A 16,286-nucleotide genomic window follows, 5' to 3' on the forward strand; every position below is an offset into this window, starting at 1 on the left:
CGGAGTCCACAGCTAAAGGCCCTGGCGGCCCCTCCCTCTCTCTCAGGGGACAACCTGATCTGTGGCAGCTACGACAGCAAACTCGCCTGGTTTGACCTGGACCTGTCCACAAAGCCCTACCGGGTGCTGAGGTAACCCAGACGAAGCCATGGCCGGTTTGCGTGGCCACGGAGGGCCTGGCGGCAGCTTCCTGTGCCCTGAGCCGGCCTCGGCTGGCCGTGACGCTGCCTCCGTATCGGAGCAGGGCCAGTAGCCGGAGGCCGCCCCTCCCTGGGCCAGGGCTGTGGGGATCTCGTGCAGGGCCAGTGGGGCCCAACCCAGGACGGATCTCTGTAGCCCAGGCATATTGCCGCCGCTGTGGCAGCCCCTGGGCATCTGGGCTCCCTCCTGAGAACAGAACTCTCCTGGATCCCAGCTGCCGCGTCCAGTATGACCTGGTCCCCTGAGTCCGGCCCCCTGGGTCTCCCCCCATCCCATCAGGTTTCCCCACCCAGAGAAGCAGAGCCGGCTGCCTCCATGGTGCTGCCCAGGACTGCAGAGGCGCAGAGGAACTCGGGTGCCTCTCTTGGAGGGGGCAGGAGCATTTCCTGCCCCGATGCTTCTGGGGCCCCGTCCCTCTCTTCCCGCCTTTCCTGGCTGCAGATCTGACCAGCGCTCCTGCTGGGAGAAGGAGGGTGGGGTGCCCAGTAAAGGGCAGAAGACCACCTCCCAGAGGATTTTGCCTGGCCTGCAAGGCTGTCTCAGTAGCCCTCGAGGCACCCCTGGAGCCGGGCTGTGGGGGCAGGATGGGGCTGATCTCGCTCTCTCTCTCTCTCTCTCTCTCCTGGCCTTCCCTTTCCGGCAGGCACCACAAGGCAGCCCTGAGGGCCGTGGCTTTCCACTCGCACTACCCACTCTTTGCCTCGGGCTCAGACGACGGCAGCGTCATCGTTTGCCATGGCATGGTCTACAAGTACGTAGGTGGCGGGGGGGGGCACTGCAGCTCCATGCGGGGTGCTTGAATACAAGGGGGAGTGTGTGTGTGGGTGGGGGGAGTCCCTTCAACCTGGCTGATCCAGGAAGAGACGGGGGCCAGGCAGGGGCTGACCTGCCTCCTCTCCTCCTCTCCTCGCAGCGACCTGCTTCAGAACCCTCTGATTGTGCCGGTGAAGGTGCTGAAGGGCCACGCGCAGAGCCACGACCTGGGGGTCCTGGACGTCCTGTTCCACCCCAGCCAGCCCTGGCTCTTCTCTGCAGGAGCAGATGCCACCATCCGCCTCTTCACGTAGCCAGCTGCCCGTCTCTCGGGGGCAGGGGCAGATGGGACTTCGTCTCTGCCCCCTGCAGCCCGCCCACCCACCCCCCTCCGTCTCCCACCCACAGTCGAAGTCTCTGTGCAGCCTTTAGCTGGGGAGAACATGAACTCTGCAAGATCGATTTTATAATTAAACTGCGCAGGTCTCCTGTGTGCGCCGAATCCTTTCTTCCCTGGGCTAAAGCAGCCGTGCATGTGGGTGTGGGGATTGCAGTGACCTGCGAGGAGGAGGAGGAGGAGGAGGGAGAGGGGGTGCTGTAAATTGGAGGAGAAGGTGCAAACGCCCTGCGGGGACTTTGGAACGGGGAACCGCTGTGGGCGGGCCAGCCTTCCCCCCTGCCAGGAGCAGTGCTGCTGGTTCCTGGGGAAGGCTTTGATGCCTTGTCCCCACAGCACTGCCGCACTGACTCCTGCCCCCACGGAGTGCGCTGTGGAAGTCTCCCTCCTCTGCACATGGGGGCAGACGTGCAGCCTGCTTCCGTCAACCCATGGCTGCAAATCCAGAAGATGTGCTGCGTCTCCCTTGTCTTAAATGCTTGGGGCCCCAAGGACTGTGCAAAACACAACCTCGTCCTGTTGGGGACACCCCAATCTCCACCCCCGTCTCACCCATTGCCTTCCATCACTGGCCTGACACGGAGGGAGGTCTCTAGCCAGAGCCGCTGGGGCCCTGCGCTTCGTCCAGCCGCCGCCTCGACTTACGGGCCTCCCCCTTACCTGCAAGCGCCTCTCCGGCCTTTGCTCTCCGGGGCAGCACAGGAGCTCCCGCCCTAGACCCCCCAGGCCTTCAGGTTGCAGGAGGCGAATTCAAGTAGACGTCCCCTCCATGGAACACCGGAGGTGGCATCCAACCTGAAGCCCCACAGTCCTCCGCCCCACGTCACTCGGCAGCCTTGTCAGCCCAGTGCAAAAGAGGAGCCTGAAATCGTGGGCAGGGCTTGGCTCCTGGGGGAGGGGGCTCCTCCCTGTTTTCTGGGCTAAGCACCGACGGAAAGAGCAAGACCACCCCCAGCACCTTGGCAAAGAGGGAGGAAGAAACCCAGTCCGTTTCAGCCTTCAGCCTCCCGTCAGCCTGTGCTCGGTTTCTTGGACGAGGAAGGAAAGCATCAAAGCCAGCCAGCCAGCCGTTGGGCCTCCGTGCAGCGGGGAGAGGTGTTCGCTCAAGGAGATTCAGAAGCTGTGAGGAAGCTTTGCGCTTCACCATGTACAGGGGCAGGGGAGAGGAACACAATCAGCATTTATCATAGAATCATAGAAGAGCAGAGTTGGAAGGGGCCTACAAAGCCATCGAGTCCAGCCCCCTGCTCAATGCAGGAATCCACCCTAAAGCATCCCCGACAGATGGTTGTCCAGCTGCCTCTTCAAGGCCTCCAGTGTGGGAGAGCCCCCAAACTCCCTAGGTCACTGGTTCCATTGTCGTACTGCTCTAACAGTCAGGGAGTTTTTCCTGGTGTCCAGCTGGAATCTGGCTTCCTGTAACTTGAGCCCGTTATTCCGTGTCCTGCACCCTGGGAGGATGGAGAAGAGATCCTGGCCCTTCCTCTGTGTGACAACCTTTGAAGTACTTGAAGAGGGCTCTCATGTCTCCCCTCCATCTTCTCTTCTCCTTCCCCAATTTGGTGCCTGCCAGATGCCTTGGCCTACAGCTCCCAGCATTCCTGATCTTTGGCTGGGGCTGCTGGGATTTGGGAGCCCTAAACAGCCAGAGGGCCGTCAGTGGGAGAAGATGGAATAGATGAGGCAGGAATGAGCCTCTGGGTGGCACAGGAAGGTTTTGGGGAAACGCAGCCCTAGCAAAAGTGCGTTGGGCACCCCTTTAGGCAGCAAAAGTGTCATCATCCCCATTTTGGGGGGTGGAGAGTGTGGGGCAAGGCCTAATCCTTTCTTGGACAGGCTGTTGCTGGGCACACACACACACACACCAAAAAAAACACCTACCTACCCCCCAAAAGCAGAGGAAAACAGCCAGACCTTGGCATGAGGCAAGTGGCAGTTCTTAATTTCCACTGCTGGGCAAAGTTGTGCCTCTCATAGAATCATAGAACAGCAGAGTTGGAAGGGGCCTCTTAAGGCCATCGAGTCCAACCCTCTGCTCAATGCAGGAACCCGCCTTAAAGCATCCCTGACAGGTGGTTGTCCAGCTGCCTCTTGAAGGCCTCTTTCCTTGCACAAGCGCCCACAGAATTCCCTGCTGGTGGGGCTGAAACATGGGGTGCTGCCTCCTACTGAGCTCGGTCCTGGGTCCATCTAGCCTGGTATCGTCAACGCTGACAGGCAGCAGCTCTCCAGGGTTTGGGGCACGATGCTGCTGGGAAATCAAACTTGGGGCCTTGTGCAGGTAAGGCAGGTGCTCTCCTGCTGAACCTCTGGAATCTCCCCAAAGGTGTATTCCACAGGCCCTGGGCTTTGGTCCAGGCCTCAGCGCTGTAAGATACAGCGAGGAAGGCCTGGCTGGCAGGACACAGCCTCTCATAGGAAGGCAGATCGCTGCGCCTCCCGGAAACCAGCTTGCAAAGACAGAGAAAGGAGCTGGGGCTGCAAAGCCGCCCAACCAGGCTAGCCCTAGGAGATGCAGGGGAGTGTTTGGGGGGGGGGGTCGTTACAGCCAAGCATGTACCCCCCCCATTTGCTCTGTCTCAGGCAGCAACACGTTTTGGAGCAGCCCAACTGGGGTGGGGGGAGCCTAAATTTCAAACTGAAGGCAGCTGGTAGCCACCTTGGCTACTGAACGGCTACCATTCCAGCCCATTCACTGATGCTTCTCTTGAGATACCAGAGCCTAACATTCTCCCTCAGCCCAGCCTCCCTCCCTGCTGTTTCTTGGAGGTGGCCCGTTGCCTCTCAACCTTTCCAGAAAGGCAAGCCTGGGGTTGGGGGAGTACCATTGCGACCCTCAAGACTTGAAGTATCCACTCAAAACTGCAGTTATGACTTCCTGGTTCTTCATCCTCATCTTATAAAAGCAATTGAGTGGCAAAGCACCACGGAGCAGTGAGCAGCACTCTGGATTTTCAGGGAAAGCCGGGCTCGTTCTTTGATTAGAAAAATGGGGCAGGGAAGGGGGAATCCATTTAGCAAGGACAGGAAGGACCCGATGGGTGCCTCTGCTTTTCCTGCAAGGCTCAGTCTGCCCACCCAAGGAAACCCCAGGGGATTGAATCCCAAAGGGAAGGGAAGCAAGAGCCGGGGCTAAAGCTGCTAAGGGGAACAGGCAGGAATCCCAGCAGGTGAGCAGAAGTGGATGGATGGATGGCGCAGGCCGTTGATCGAAACGCAACGTGCCGGATGCCTTCAGGAGAAAGAAGCGAGTGAGAAAAGGATCCAATGAAACTGAGCAGCATGTGGGGGTCAGGGAGTCCAAACAGGGCAGAGTTTACAGCAGTGAGCTGCGGAAGATGAGGGATGCCGGCTGGGGGCCGAACGGGGCAAAAGGCCCAATGGCTAGATCTTCCGGTGTTCATGAGGTAAAAACCAACGAGGCCCCCGGGGCCCATCCCACTGTGTGGACCAGGGTGTTCAGCCTTTCCGGCTCCCACGGCCATATTCCCAATCCCTTCTGAGAGATTCCTCTGCTGCTGAAGACAGGGGTGAGAACACATGGCCTTCCAGATGTTGCTGGACCACAAGTCCCATCAGCCCCAGCCAACAGAGCCAGTGGTGAGGGATGCTGGGTGCTGTGGCTCAATGTCTGGAGGGCACCCGTGTTCTCCACCTCTGTCTGCTGTCCTACTCAAGGTTCTAGTCCACAACAGCCAAGGAGATAAGAGACTGGGACATCTCCGTGTTTCTGAGAAGCAAATAGTTTATTAAAAATAAGTCGTCTGATCATATGTACACGCTCCCTACGGGGAGGAACCATGGATAAACCTGTGGAAGCTCTGGAGGGGGTAGGAGCCGCTTGACCCCGCAAACCGAGGCAGGAGGGGAAGCACATGAGCGCCGCCCCCGATAGGACAGGTGCCCCTGCGAGGGGTGGGGGGGTGAGGAGCCTTGCCAGTTCTGTGTGTGGTTGGGGGTTGCGCCCTCCCCAAAGCCCCAGTGGGGACAGGGCACTGGGTTCAGTGTAGCGAAGAGCAGATGGTCCACGCCTGGTGGAGAATGAGGCAGGTGAGCGGGCGCGGTGCTCCGGGGGGTGGGGGGTGGGGGTCTGTGTGAGCAGAGCAGCCCTGTAACAGTCCCGTGCCCTGCTGCCTGGACCAGCCAGCCCACGCAGAGCGGCTCTTCCACGTGGCCACAGTGGGAAAGGCGCTTCGACTCGCAGACGTGCAACGCTGCACAGGGGGTGCCGTGACGGACCCGGGGGCCTTCTCCCCTTCAAGACGGTGGTGGTGGTGGTGGTGCTCCCACGTGTGCGCGTGAGGGTTGCTCTGTTGCTCTGGAAGACGTGATGTGCCCAAGAGGAGCTGGCTGCAAGGTCAGTCGGGGTGGAGGGTGGAGGGTGGGGGGGTGGGGGAGAGGGTCCAACCAAGTCCATCCCTTCGCAAGTCTTGACGGGACCAGAGGGACGCAGCAGCCCCTCAAACAATCCTGACCAGGCGGCCCAGGGTCTCAGCCACCTTCACCCGCACAGCCGTCACCGGATCCTTCAGCAGCACCGTGAGAGCTACAGAGGGAGGAACGGCAGAGGAACGACGTGGACAAGAAGGCCCTGGCCCCACACAAGCTGCGAGTCTGGGCCCATGGGGGGCCCTGCCCCACTTCGAGTCTGGGCCGAGCCCACCCCAAGCGCCCCCGCCTGCCCCTGGCACTCCCAGCAAGGAAGCCCTGCGCCCGAGAACTTGGGACCCCATCCTGCCCAAGGGCCAAGGGCCCCTCCCACAGCGCCGCGCCTGTTCCCCGGAGAGCAGGGCAGCAGCCGTGCCGCCGAAGGGCCCAGGGCGCTGGGGCTCTCGGGCGCTCCGCCTGCAAAGGCTGGCCCAGGCCCAGCCGCAAAGAGCCGAGGGGCCAAGGCTTGCTCCCGAGCAGTAGAGATACAATAATATTTTTCCAGTAGCGTGTTTACACTGCAAATCCGAGACTCTCGCGTCCCTCCGGAGCGAGCGAGCGAGACGGCCTGATTTATGTGCCGCGCCGCTTCCCCCCGACCAGGCCGGGCCAGCTGCAGGAGCTCCCCCCGGGGGGCGCTGGCAGGCAGAGCGTCTCGCGCTCAATACGGGAAGCTGTGGTGACCCCATCCGGAGCCCGGGCGGCTCCCCCACCCCCCACCCCGCGCCTCCGCCGCCGTATCCCCCACCCCTGCAAACAGACGGGCCTCTCTTCAGCAGCGCTCCACCAGCCAACGGAAAGATCGTTTTCCCTTTTTTAGTGGTTTTTAAGCTGCGCTGGAAGGCGCAGAGATTTTCCGAGCCTTCCTCGAAGCGATGAGGTCACTGCTGACAAGGAAAAACAGCAGTGAAATCCAGGAAAGTTGGTTACTTAACTGGCTTCCTCTGCTGCTCTTTGAGAGGCAGGACCCGACGGAAGGAGGAACCTGTGCTGGGGCACGTGGCCGCGCCAGCAAGTGCCCCAGCGCCTCTTCGCGCCCCAGAGCGGCTCCAGCCCCAGCCCCAGCCCCCCTGGGTGCCAGCCAGAGACGCTGGGGAGAAGGAGCTGGTGGAAGCAGCCCTCTGGTCGGGCACGGGGGAAAGGCGAGCACTGGCCCACTGCAACGCGGAGGCAGCCCCTGGCTTCTCCTGGGCCTGCAGCACTTTGCAAGAGAGAACCGCCCCCCCCCCGCCCCGCTCTCCATTCCAGCCCCAGTTCTCGGCCTAAGGGAACATCTCTGTGAGGAGAGGGGAAAAGGGGGCCGTGGGGTAACTCCCCAGGGGAGGAGAGAGCGCTTGCCCTCCATTTACACCACAGAAGCACACACACACACACCCCTCTCTCTCTCTCTCTCTCTCTCTCTCTCTCTCTGCTGCGTTTCCCAGCTCTTTCCAGAGGGCTGCCCGGAGCCGCACGGCCTTGAGGACTAACAAGACACTTTTCAGAAGACCTCCCAACCTATGGCGGAGGACCGGGCGGGGGCCATTCCCTGCAGCCCCCTCAAGAGCAGCAGCAGCAGCAGCAGCTCTGCGCACCTACCGGCCGCTCTCACGCAACCCCCGGAGGCCCAGCCGAAGGGCAGCGGCCCCACGAGGCGAGACCGGCCCCCCACAGGGACACAACCCACCCACCGCCGGCTCACTCACCAGCAATGAGCTCATCCAAGTCCAGCTGCTGGCTGTGGGCTCGGTCGACATGGAGGATGAGGAACCCTGGAAGGGAAGGCCGAGAGAAACACGTCCTGCTCGAGGCCGCGGCAGCCCAGCTGATGCCACCACCGGGCCACGTGCACAAGGCCAGCGGCAGCCCCCACCGTGCCCAGCTGGGCCGCCCTGCACCGGATGCCCCTGCCCCACCTCACCTACGAACATGGGGGCAGCAGCTCGGAGGTCAGCCCAGTTGCTCTTGAAGTAGAAGAGGTTGGTGGCAACCAGCCGGCTCAGGGTGTCCGGGTAACTCTGCATCTATCCAAGAGAAAGGGAAGGCGCAACGGGCCGCCGCAATAACCAGCTGCCCCTCGGAATGGCGCCGGCTGCTTGGGGGAGCCCCTTTCCCCAGGCGCTCCCTTCTGTGGGTCTCCGCAGAGCAAGCTCAGCGCCGCTGCCCCGTCCCCCCAGCCCAGCGGCGGGGTCAGCCAGGCGGCTGCAGCGGAGGGAGATGCGCTGGGAAGGGACCCGGGATGTCGCTGGAGACGCCGGAGCTTGTGCCACCCATAGACGACACTCCGACACCTCTGTGCAGCTACGCGTTAAGGGAGGCCGGCTTGGGGAAAGAGGGTTCCAGGCCCAGGCGGGTGCAAGTGCGAGAGCTCCGACCTCGAAAGCCCTACGTGGGCCAGGAAGTCCCACCGACTGTCCCTGGCCATAGGAGCCTGTTGAGGGTCTAATTTGGCCCGTGGTACAAACAGGTCACGGCGCCGAAGCTGTTCTCGGTCAGCGTGCCGCATTTGGGGCACTGCCGGAGCTCCCGCCCGTGACACTCCAGGCTCCTGCCGGCCTCAAGAGCAGGGCTGAGGCGCTTCCCTTGCTTCCATTCCCACAACCGCCTGGACAGCCGGGGCAGGGAAATTTGGAAGCTCCCTGGAACTACTTTGGGCCCGCTGACCCCTGAGGGGGGTGTGCCTGGCTCACGCCCCCCTTCCTTCCCTTCTCTGATCCAGCGGGGATCATACTTGGGGCTGGTGCGGCTTCTTTCACTTGAACACTTAGAGCATCCTTTTAAAATAGTTATTTAAGGGTCCTCCGAGGGCTCCTTGCTTTGGGCTCTCTGGGTGGTGGTGGAGAAAGGGTTAACAGATCAAGAGCAGGGCAATAGGGAGAGACCCCCCACCACTCCCATCAAGGGAGGGGCCGGCGGCCGCCAGGCAGTCCAGAGCATCAGAGCGGGGCGGGGCGGGGCGCATGCAGCGGCCCGCAGAAGGCGTCCCTCCCTCCCTCCCTCCGTCCGGCTCGCTCACCAGGTGTTTGCTGACGTCGTTCATGAACTCGCCGTAATGGAGGCTGCGGCCCTCATGCAGGTGGTTTTGGAACATGTCGCAAAGGACCGGGCAGCCCATGCTGGGGCCGCACATGCGCAGCGCAAACTTGCAGGCCTGCACGGGGGGACACGGGGCGGGCTGTGAGCGGTCCCCTCCCTAAACCTCGGTCCCCGCTCCGCAGGCCCAGCCCCACGGCCGCCCCGCACCCGGCAGCGGGGCACAGACCTTGACCACCGCCGGCTTGGGGTCCTGCAGGTGGAGCAGCAGCGTCACCAGCCCGTTCAGGATCTGCTCGAAGAAGGCCTCCTCGCAAGTCCCGGCGCTGAACTTGGTCAGGTTTCCAAAGAGGACGATGGACGACGTGCGCAGCTCGTGTTTCTCCTGCCAGGGAAGGGCTTCGTCAGGCGGGGGGGGGGGGGCAGGCGTGAAACTCCCTCCCTCCCTCCCAGGAAGGCCCCGTTCTAAGCTCCCATTGCTGCCCCCCCCACCTGCCAGGCTGTTTCAGCCCCACCCACCCAACCTGGCACGGGGCTCGGCTGCTTTCGGCCGTCGCGCACCGCAGCAAGGCCCACACAACCCTCAAGTGGGCGCTGCTAGCACCCCCTGCAAGCGGCCTTCCCTTCCAGCTGGCCGGGGTGGGGGTGGGGCGCACACGCTGCACATCCTTACGCTGTCAAAGAAGGGCCGGATGCGGATGGCGATGTGCAGCAGCATGGAGCGCACGTCCCGCTCGTCCGTGAAGGCCAGGAGCTTGGAGAGGCTGGACATGGCTTCCAGGGCCACCAGGTGCTGCGGGTCGTCCTTGTCGTCCATGCCGTTGATCATGGAAGCCAGCAGCTGAGCCCCGTGCTTCCTCACCTGCAGGCGGAGCGGGAGGAGTCAGGGAACAGCCCCACCCCCAGGGGAGGGAGGGGCAGGGGCATCCGTCCAGGAGGGGCACAGCACCTGTGTGGAACGGGGGCAATCCCCAAGACCTCTCGCTAGAACCACGGCTGGGGCGTGTCCCTGAGCTAGATGGCCCAACTCAGTGATGGGGACCCAGTGTGCACGGTGCTGATCACAGCCAATAGGGCTGGAGAAGGCGCAGAGAAAGAGACGCACACACACACCCCAAAAAACCAAGGGGCTGAAGCGGACTCTCCTACAAGGCACAGTTACAACAGCTGAGGCTGCTCAGCTTAGAAAAAAGATGTGGGGGGGGGTCATGATGGAGGTGGACAACATGATACTAGAACCCATAGAATCATAGAATAGCAGAGTTGGAAGGGGCCTACAAGGCCATCGAGTCCAACCCCCTGCTCAATGCAGGAATCCACCCTAAAGCATCCCTGACAGATGGTTGTCCAGCTGCCTCTTGAAGGCTTCTAGTGTGGGAGAGCCCACAACCTCACTAGGGAACTGACGGGTGGAAGATTCAGGACAGATAAAAGGAAGGGCTTCTTCACACAGCGCAGGGTTAAACTGTGGAATTCCCTCCCACAAGATGTAGCGACGGCCACCAATTTCGATGGCTTTAGAAACGGATCGGGACAACCCACGGAGGAGAAGGCCCCCCACGGCTGCTAGGGATGGGCTGTGCACCCCGCGTCTATACCAGCTTCTGGAAACCTGAGCACAAGGGCGTTGGTTTGGCTCCTGCCTGGCCCAGCCCGGCTCCTCGTATCTTCTCAAGGCTTTGCTGGGCGGGGAGGGGACCTTGCGGAGGGAGGGGGAGCTGCTGCACTGTGCCTAGAGAGCAGCGCAGGCCGGCCCGGAGGCCAGACTGGGTGGGAAAGGTCAGCGGTGGCAGAGCGGAGGAGCAGAACGCTTCCCCAAGACGGACACGGGCCTGGTGCGTGGGAAGCAAGACGTGGGAGGAGGAGGCCCCGCAGCCTCTGGGGCCCTCGGCGTGGCCGCACAGGCAGGCATGTTGCAGGGGCAAATCTTTCGACGGGGGCAATACTGGACGGAGCAAAGCACCAGAGGAGCTGGCTGGTCTGGCTGGACGGGCCGCGTTGGCCAAGAGGCGCAAGCCAGCTGGCCGGCCGGCCGGCCCAGGAGGCCTCCCTCCAAAGGCCAAAGCTCCTCCCCCCGGCTGCCAGAGGGGTCCCGGTGTCCGCCTGGGCCCGCGGTGCCCCCGCCCTCACCTTCTCCGGCGAGCCAGAGGCAATGTTGCCCAGCCCGCGAAGGGCCAGCATGCGCACGGGGGTGCAGGAGTCCCTCTGCCGGGCGGTCATGTTGTCCATCATGGGCTCCAGCAGGACCAGGTCGTTCGCCACGTTGCTGCTGAGGAGCTGAAAGAGAGCAGCCGGCGTGGGCTGAGCCACGGGAGGGGCTGGGAGGGGGGTTGGCTCCAGGGCCGGCCAGTGGCGGCACGTGGGAAGGGCTGCGCTGCCGGGCCTGCCGGGCCCACATCCCGCACCAGCCTCTCGCCCCATTGGCCACCTCGGTCCAGGGCCAAAGGCAGGCCTGGGGGCTAAAGCAAGAGCTGCAGCACAACCGGAGGGCGCATCTCGGCCCTGCCCCACTGTGCCAATGGGAGGAAGGCTCCCGGGGCGGAGGTGGGAAGGCAGAGGGAGAGACGCCTCCCCCGCCCCGAATCTCCCCATGGCAAGGCCTGGACCCCCAGCCCCCCCACCGGGAACTCCACCGGCTTCTCCTCCCCAGCAGCGCTGCCCCTGGCCTGGGTGCGAGGGAAGGAGCCTGGTCCGCTCGCACCTCATCGCCTTTCGGAGCAGGAGAGCGGCAGGCGCCGCCTCCTCTTCCGATGCAGGGCTGCTATTTTAAACTCTCGGCCGGCCGACCGGCCGCTCTGGTTCTGGGCCCGCCTCCAGCTGCAGGCTTCCCCCGGCCAAGTGCAGCCCTGAGCCTGGGCTGCTCCATCAGCTGAAGCTTTAAGAGGCGGTTTACGAGCGAGGATCGAGCGCGGCGGTGGCGGCGCTGGCGCGAGGGGAACAAAGGCCGCTCGGAGGGCCCCGGGGGGCGCGAGGTGGGAAGCCAGCCGGGCGGGAAGCAGCAGCCTGACTCACTCCATTCCTCAGGCTGGTACATCAGGGACAGCGAGGCCAAACGCAGGGCTCCCCTGGGCCCGCCTCCCTTGGGGCAAGGGGGGGCATCAGCCGGGGCGATTCCTGCCTGCCCACGGGGCCGGGAGGAGGAAGGGCCCCCGTGGAACTCGGGGCATCTCCACGGCAGGAAGGAGCCCGGCTGCCGCCTCCCGGGGGGTGGACTTCTGCTCTCCTCACAAGGCTCCACAGTCGGACCACACAGCACAGCACCGGCAGGCCCGGCAAGGCCCCCGCCCCCCCTCCCAGCACAGGCCACGGAAGCACAGAGCCCGCCCCCCCCCCAAGGCAAGACCCGCCGCCTCACCTCGGCCAAGAAGGCGGTGGCCGTGAGCCTCTGGCTGTCGTAGATGCTGCTGAGCATGGGCGAGAGGTTCTTCACCACCAGGGAGAGCTTGGGCCCGGCCCGCTTCGCCATGGCGCTGGAACACAACGCAGCCCCCGGGCCCAGATCAGCACGGGCAGGAGCACAGGGCCCAGCCCTAGGGGTGCTCCAGGCAGGCCTCCCCCACCTCAGCAACAGCTGCCCCCCAACCAGCCCACCCCGCACCCCCTCCCTGTGCCGAGGAAGAGGAATGAACCCCCAGCCCTGCCTGGTGTGGGTGCGTGAGCAACTGTCTCACATGGGGTGGCCTGGGGGGAGGGGGATCCAGCCGGCCGGCTATTCCTTCCCCCACCAATAAGCCCCGACTTCCGAGCTTGAGGGATGGAGAGAGCTCCCTAGCCACCCGCCACCCTCCCCAAGAAGGCTCCTGGGCCCTGGAGGGAAACCTGACTGGGGCCAGCGATAGCCCAAGGGGCGCGAGAGGCCTCCGTCCACCTGGGAGAGGGGCTCCAGCGTGGGGGCGGGGGCCAGGCCTGCCGCAGCGCCCCCACTTACTTGGCCAGAAGGGCGACGCCGTCGTGGTGCTTCTCGAGGCTCCTGAGCATGTCCCAGCCCCCCGCCTCGGCCACCGCCCGGACCACCTCTTCGCTGCCGCCCTGGGTCAGCATGGCCTTGAGCGTCTCCACCGCCGAGCTGGAGGAGAGAAGGGGACACGGCCCCGGGCCCCGTCAAGGCCTGGCTGCGGAGCGAGGGGCGGGGCTCTTCCCCTGCCCCCCGGGGAGGCTGGCGAGGGCCCTGCAAGGGGCGAAGCAACGGGGGAAGCCGCGGCTCACGGTGTCGCCTCCAACACTCCCCCCCCCCCCCGGCGTTCACGCCCCAACCGCCTCCCCTCGGAGCCAGTCAAGACGACAGACTGAAACGCTGCAAAGTCCGGGGCTGCTTGAAGGAGGCTCTCCGGCATGAGCGTTTTATTGGTGGGGATTATGGCGCCGCAGGCGGAGTGCGACATCTGGGAAACATACGTTATCCTGTCACACCAAATCCAAAATGTTAGGAAGGGATCACAGTCGGGCTCTCAAAAGCAGGAAAAATCGTGTCCACACACAGGCCGGGCAGGAACTGTTGCACGAGGCCCTTTGGCCAGGCCAGGCCGCCCCTTCCAACCCTTCCGATGCCGGGGGGAGAGTTGCGGCGCTTTTGGAGGAGGGGAGGGAGCGAGCGAGGGGGACACTCAGCCGCCTGCGGCCCTCGCAGGCCTGGCCTGGCGGCTCCAGCCTTTCCCAGCCTCTCCGGCCAGAGCGTTTCGTGACAGGTCCAGAGACACCCAAGACTCTCGAACTAGTCAGGGAAATCTGTCCCTTGGCTGCCCAGAGCTCCGGCGGAGGGCATCAGCCGTTGGCCAGGCCTCTGGAAACGAAGCCGTCAGCCCCTGTGCCTGCACCGGATTCCGGCCCTCGGCCAGTGCCTGGATCCCACCGTGCCTTGGGGGTGCAGCCGCAGCAGGCTGGGAGGGCGGGTGCCAGCAGTGAACACATGACGGAACGGCCTTCACCGGCAGCGCCTGCACCCAGGCGAGGCCACGGGACTCCCTCTCTGAAGGCACCACCATTCTGCGCTGCTACTGAAAGCCACAACCCACGTCACGGGCAGATCTTTTCAGCCAGCGAAGCACAGTGTCCACAGCGGACCCTTCTCGAGCCAACTCCGCCTGCCCCACGGGAGCGGAGCCTACCCTGCAACGCGCTCCCCCTCTCCACCCCTCAACAGGTGCCCACACGGAGACCATGCTGGCGGAGGGGCAGGAGACCTGCAGGCCCTTGCGGGGGCCCTACAACGCCCACCAGCCAGAGGCAGCTCAGCCAACGGGGAGGGCTGCGGGGAGTTCTGGGCCAAAACATCTGGGTTGGGGGGAGGGGCACAGGCTGCTCGCCTCTGGCGAAGGACTCACAGCGCCTTCCACTGGCCAGGCCACGCAAAGGGAGGGGGCTGCGCGTCAGCACCAGGCCCAGCAGGGTCCGGCTGGGGAGGGGCCGCGTTTCCACACGCTACCTTGGGCATCCCCTCTCCTGCCCCCGTCCTTCGGGGTACCCTTCCTGGCGGCATGAAGCAAAGGCCAAGCCTTGGGCGCCAACTGAGAGCAGCACCGCCCTGGCCACCTGCCGGGCCCAGAGCATGCTTCCAAGGTCAAATCCTGATGCAAGAACGACGCCCAGGGGTCCCATCGCCGTGGGAGGCTGCCCAGAGAGCTGCCCGCCTCTTCTGGCCTGGGGGAGCAGCCGCATCCGCCCTTTGCGTGCTTGTGCGGAGGAAGAGACACTCCCGGCAATTCGTGAGACGACTGCGTGGAGCGCCCCCCCCCCCCCCGCCCACACACGCCCACACACAGGCGCCCCCCACCCCCACCCCTCCAGGCCCGTTTTTATTCGGGGAGACCCGTCCCTCCCCCGCACGGTGGTGCGCAGGCCCCTCCCCGCCCCCGGAGGGCCCGGGCGGCTCCTCCCGCTGCTGGAAAGGCAGCCGTAACCCAATCCGGCAGCCCCGGGCGCGCGGGCACCTCAGCACCACGCGAGGAATGCAAATGCAAACCACAAGTCCGGCTGCAACAGGAAGAGCGATTTAATATTTCCTGATTTAGGGAGAGACGAGTGTGTGGAAAACAGGGGGCCGCCTCCCCCCGCCGGGGTCAGGCCTGCCTTCATACCTAATACGTTATGGGCTGTGGAGTATTATCCAACCATCATATTACACACGGAGCACTTGCCATTGTGTTTAGGAAAAAACAAAATCAGTTCCACATGGCAGGCAGGGAAGCGGCTGCCGCTGCTGCTGCTGCCGGAGCCCCCCCCGGCCCCCCCGCCCCCCCCTCCCTCCTCCAAGCATCCTGCCCGCAGCTCCATCCTCTGGCTGAGGAGTACCTGCAGGGCTCAAGGGCCCGGAGGGGCTGCCCACGGCCGACGCTCTTCCTCTCCTTGGCCTGCATGTTCTTGGGGAGCTGAACACCCACCGTGCAGCTGACCCGGAGCAGGAGAGAGACAAACAGGTCCGCGTAGAGGCCCACGACGGCCGGCCCAGACTCCCGGACAGACATGATCTCATGCAGAGCACATGTGGCCTGGAGGGGGAGGGAGAAGGCGGGGGGGGGGGAGAGAGAGATGAGAAGGCATCGTCCATACCTGGCCCAGCCAGGGCTCTCCGGGCTTCTTCCTGTCTCCCCTGCAAAGCCTCTCCCCAGTTCAGCCACAGGCACGGCCTGGCCATTCGGCAAGTCGCTAAAGGCACAGGAGCAGGCCCACGGGGGGCGCTCTGGGTGCTCCAGCTGTTCAGAGGCTGCTGGGGTGGAGGGGCCCGCTGCGGACACGCGCTCTCACACACACACACACACACACACACACCTCTGAGGCAGAAGGGGTCATAGAATCATAGAATCGCAGAGTTGGAAGGGGCCCACAAGGCCATCAAGTCCAACCCCCTGCTCAAGGCAGGAATCCACCCGAAAGCAGCCCTGACAGATGCTTGTCCAGATGCCTCAGTCCCCTGAGCTACGATCACGGTAAACCCCCTCAGGCACAGGAAGAGCGGGAGTTGGGCCAGGCCGCACCAGAGGCCACGCTGAAGCCACCTCCTTGCCCACAGGAGCAGAGGGGCAGGCCAGAAGGCCGGGCGGCTGCGGTGCCCTTTAGGCCTGCAGCAGGAGCAGCCCTGGGCAGAGGGCAAGCAGGGAGGCGGAGGTGGGAGGGGAGGAAGGCTGAGCGCCAGGCAGGGCTTGGGAGCAGGGGGAGCACACAGAAATGCCCCAGAGGCAGGGCAACTCTGGAGGCCCCACGGCAAGGGCGCTCTCTCTGGCTTAGGCTCCCTTAGGGAGGGAGGAGGAGGAGGAGGAACGGCCCCCAGAATCCTCCCCCCCCCATCCCTTAAAGGACCTGAAAGTGCAGTGGGGGGGCAATGGAACCAGCCCGGCTTGAAGGAGGCCGCGTGCCAGGCTGGATCAAGCCCATGGCCCACCAAGCCCAGTCCTCCATCCCCAGTGGCCATCGGAAGACCACGAGGAAGCCCACAGGTAGGCGCTCGAGGGCAGCCCACCACGGGCTATTCAGAGGTACGCTGCGCCTGAAGGTGGAGGTT

At 64.1% G+C, this 16,286-nt stretch overlaps 2 protein-coding genes across 4 annotated transcripts in view; one reads left to right on the forward strand and one right to left on the reverse strand.

Annotated features, from left to right (window-relative positions):
• BOP1 (BOP1 ribosomal biogenesis factor) overlaps positions 1 to 1,316 on the forward strand; it is an 83,764-nt gene extending 82,448 nt beyond the window's left edge. The window contains exons 14-16 of the mRNA XM_063131248.1: positions 47 to 131; positions 845 to 952; positions 1,115 to 1,316. Coding sequence (XP_062987318.1) covers positions 47 to 131; positions 845 to 952; positions 1,115 to 1,268 — 347 coding nt within the window. The 3' untranslated portion in view covers positions 1,269 to 1,316. The remainder of the gene's footprint in view (positions 1 to 46; positions 132 to 844; positions 953 to 1,114) is intronic.
• A 3,763-nt stretch (positions 1,317 to 5,079) lies between these two features.
• MROH1 (maestro heat like repeat family member 1) overlaps positions 5,080 to 16,286 on the reverse strand; it is a 77,957-nt gene continuing 66,750 nt past the window's right edge. For all 3 annotated transcript variants that reach the window (XM_063131251.1, XM_063131252.1, XM_063131250.1), the window contains 10 exons: positions 15,080 to 15,276; positions 12,720 to 12,857; positions 12,147 to 12,261; positions 10,922 to 11,068; positions 9,465 to 9,653; positions 9,021 to 9,176; positions 8,775 to 8,909; positions 7,680 to 7,782; positions 7,465 to 7,530; positions 5,080 to 5,897 (listed from right to left, as the gene is read on the reverse strand). In XM_063131251.1, coding sequence (XP_062987321.1) covers positions 5,812 to 5,897; positions 7,465 to 7,530; positions 7,680 to 7,782; positions 8,775 to 8,909; positions 9,021 to 9,176; positions 9,465 to 9,653; positions 10,922 to 11,068; positions 12,147 to 12,261; positions 12,720 to 12,857; positions 15,080 to 15,276 — 1,332 coding nt within the window. In that variant the 3' untranslated portion in view covers positions 5,080 to 5,811. The remainder of the gene's footprint in view (positions 5,898 to 7,464; positions 7,531 to 7,679; positions 7,783 to 8,774; positions 8,910 to 9,020; positions 9,177 to 9,464; positions 9,654 to 10,921; positions 11,069 to 12,146; positions 12,262 to 12,719; positions 12,858 to 15,079; positions 15,277 to 16,286) is intronic.

The sequence above is a fragment of the Elgaria multicarinata genome, chromosome 7 (assembly GCF_023053635.1).
Source record: "Elgaria multicarinata webbii isolate HBS135686 ecotype San Diego chromosome 7, rElgMul1.1.pri, whole genome shotgun sequence".
Taxonomy (NCBI): Eukaryota; Metazoa; Chordata; class Lepidosauria; order Squamata; family Anguidae; genus Elgaria; species Elgaria multicarinata.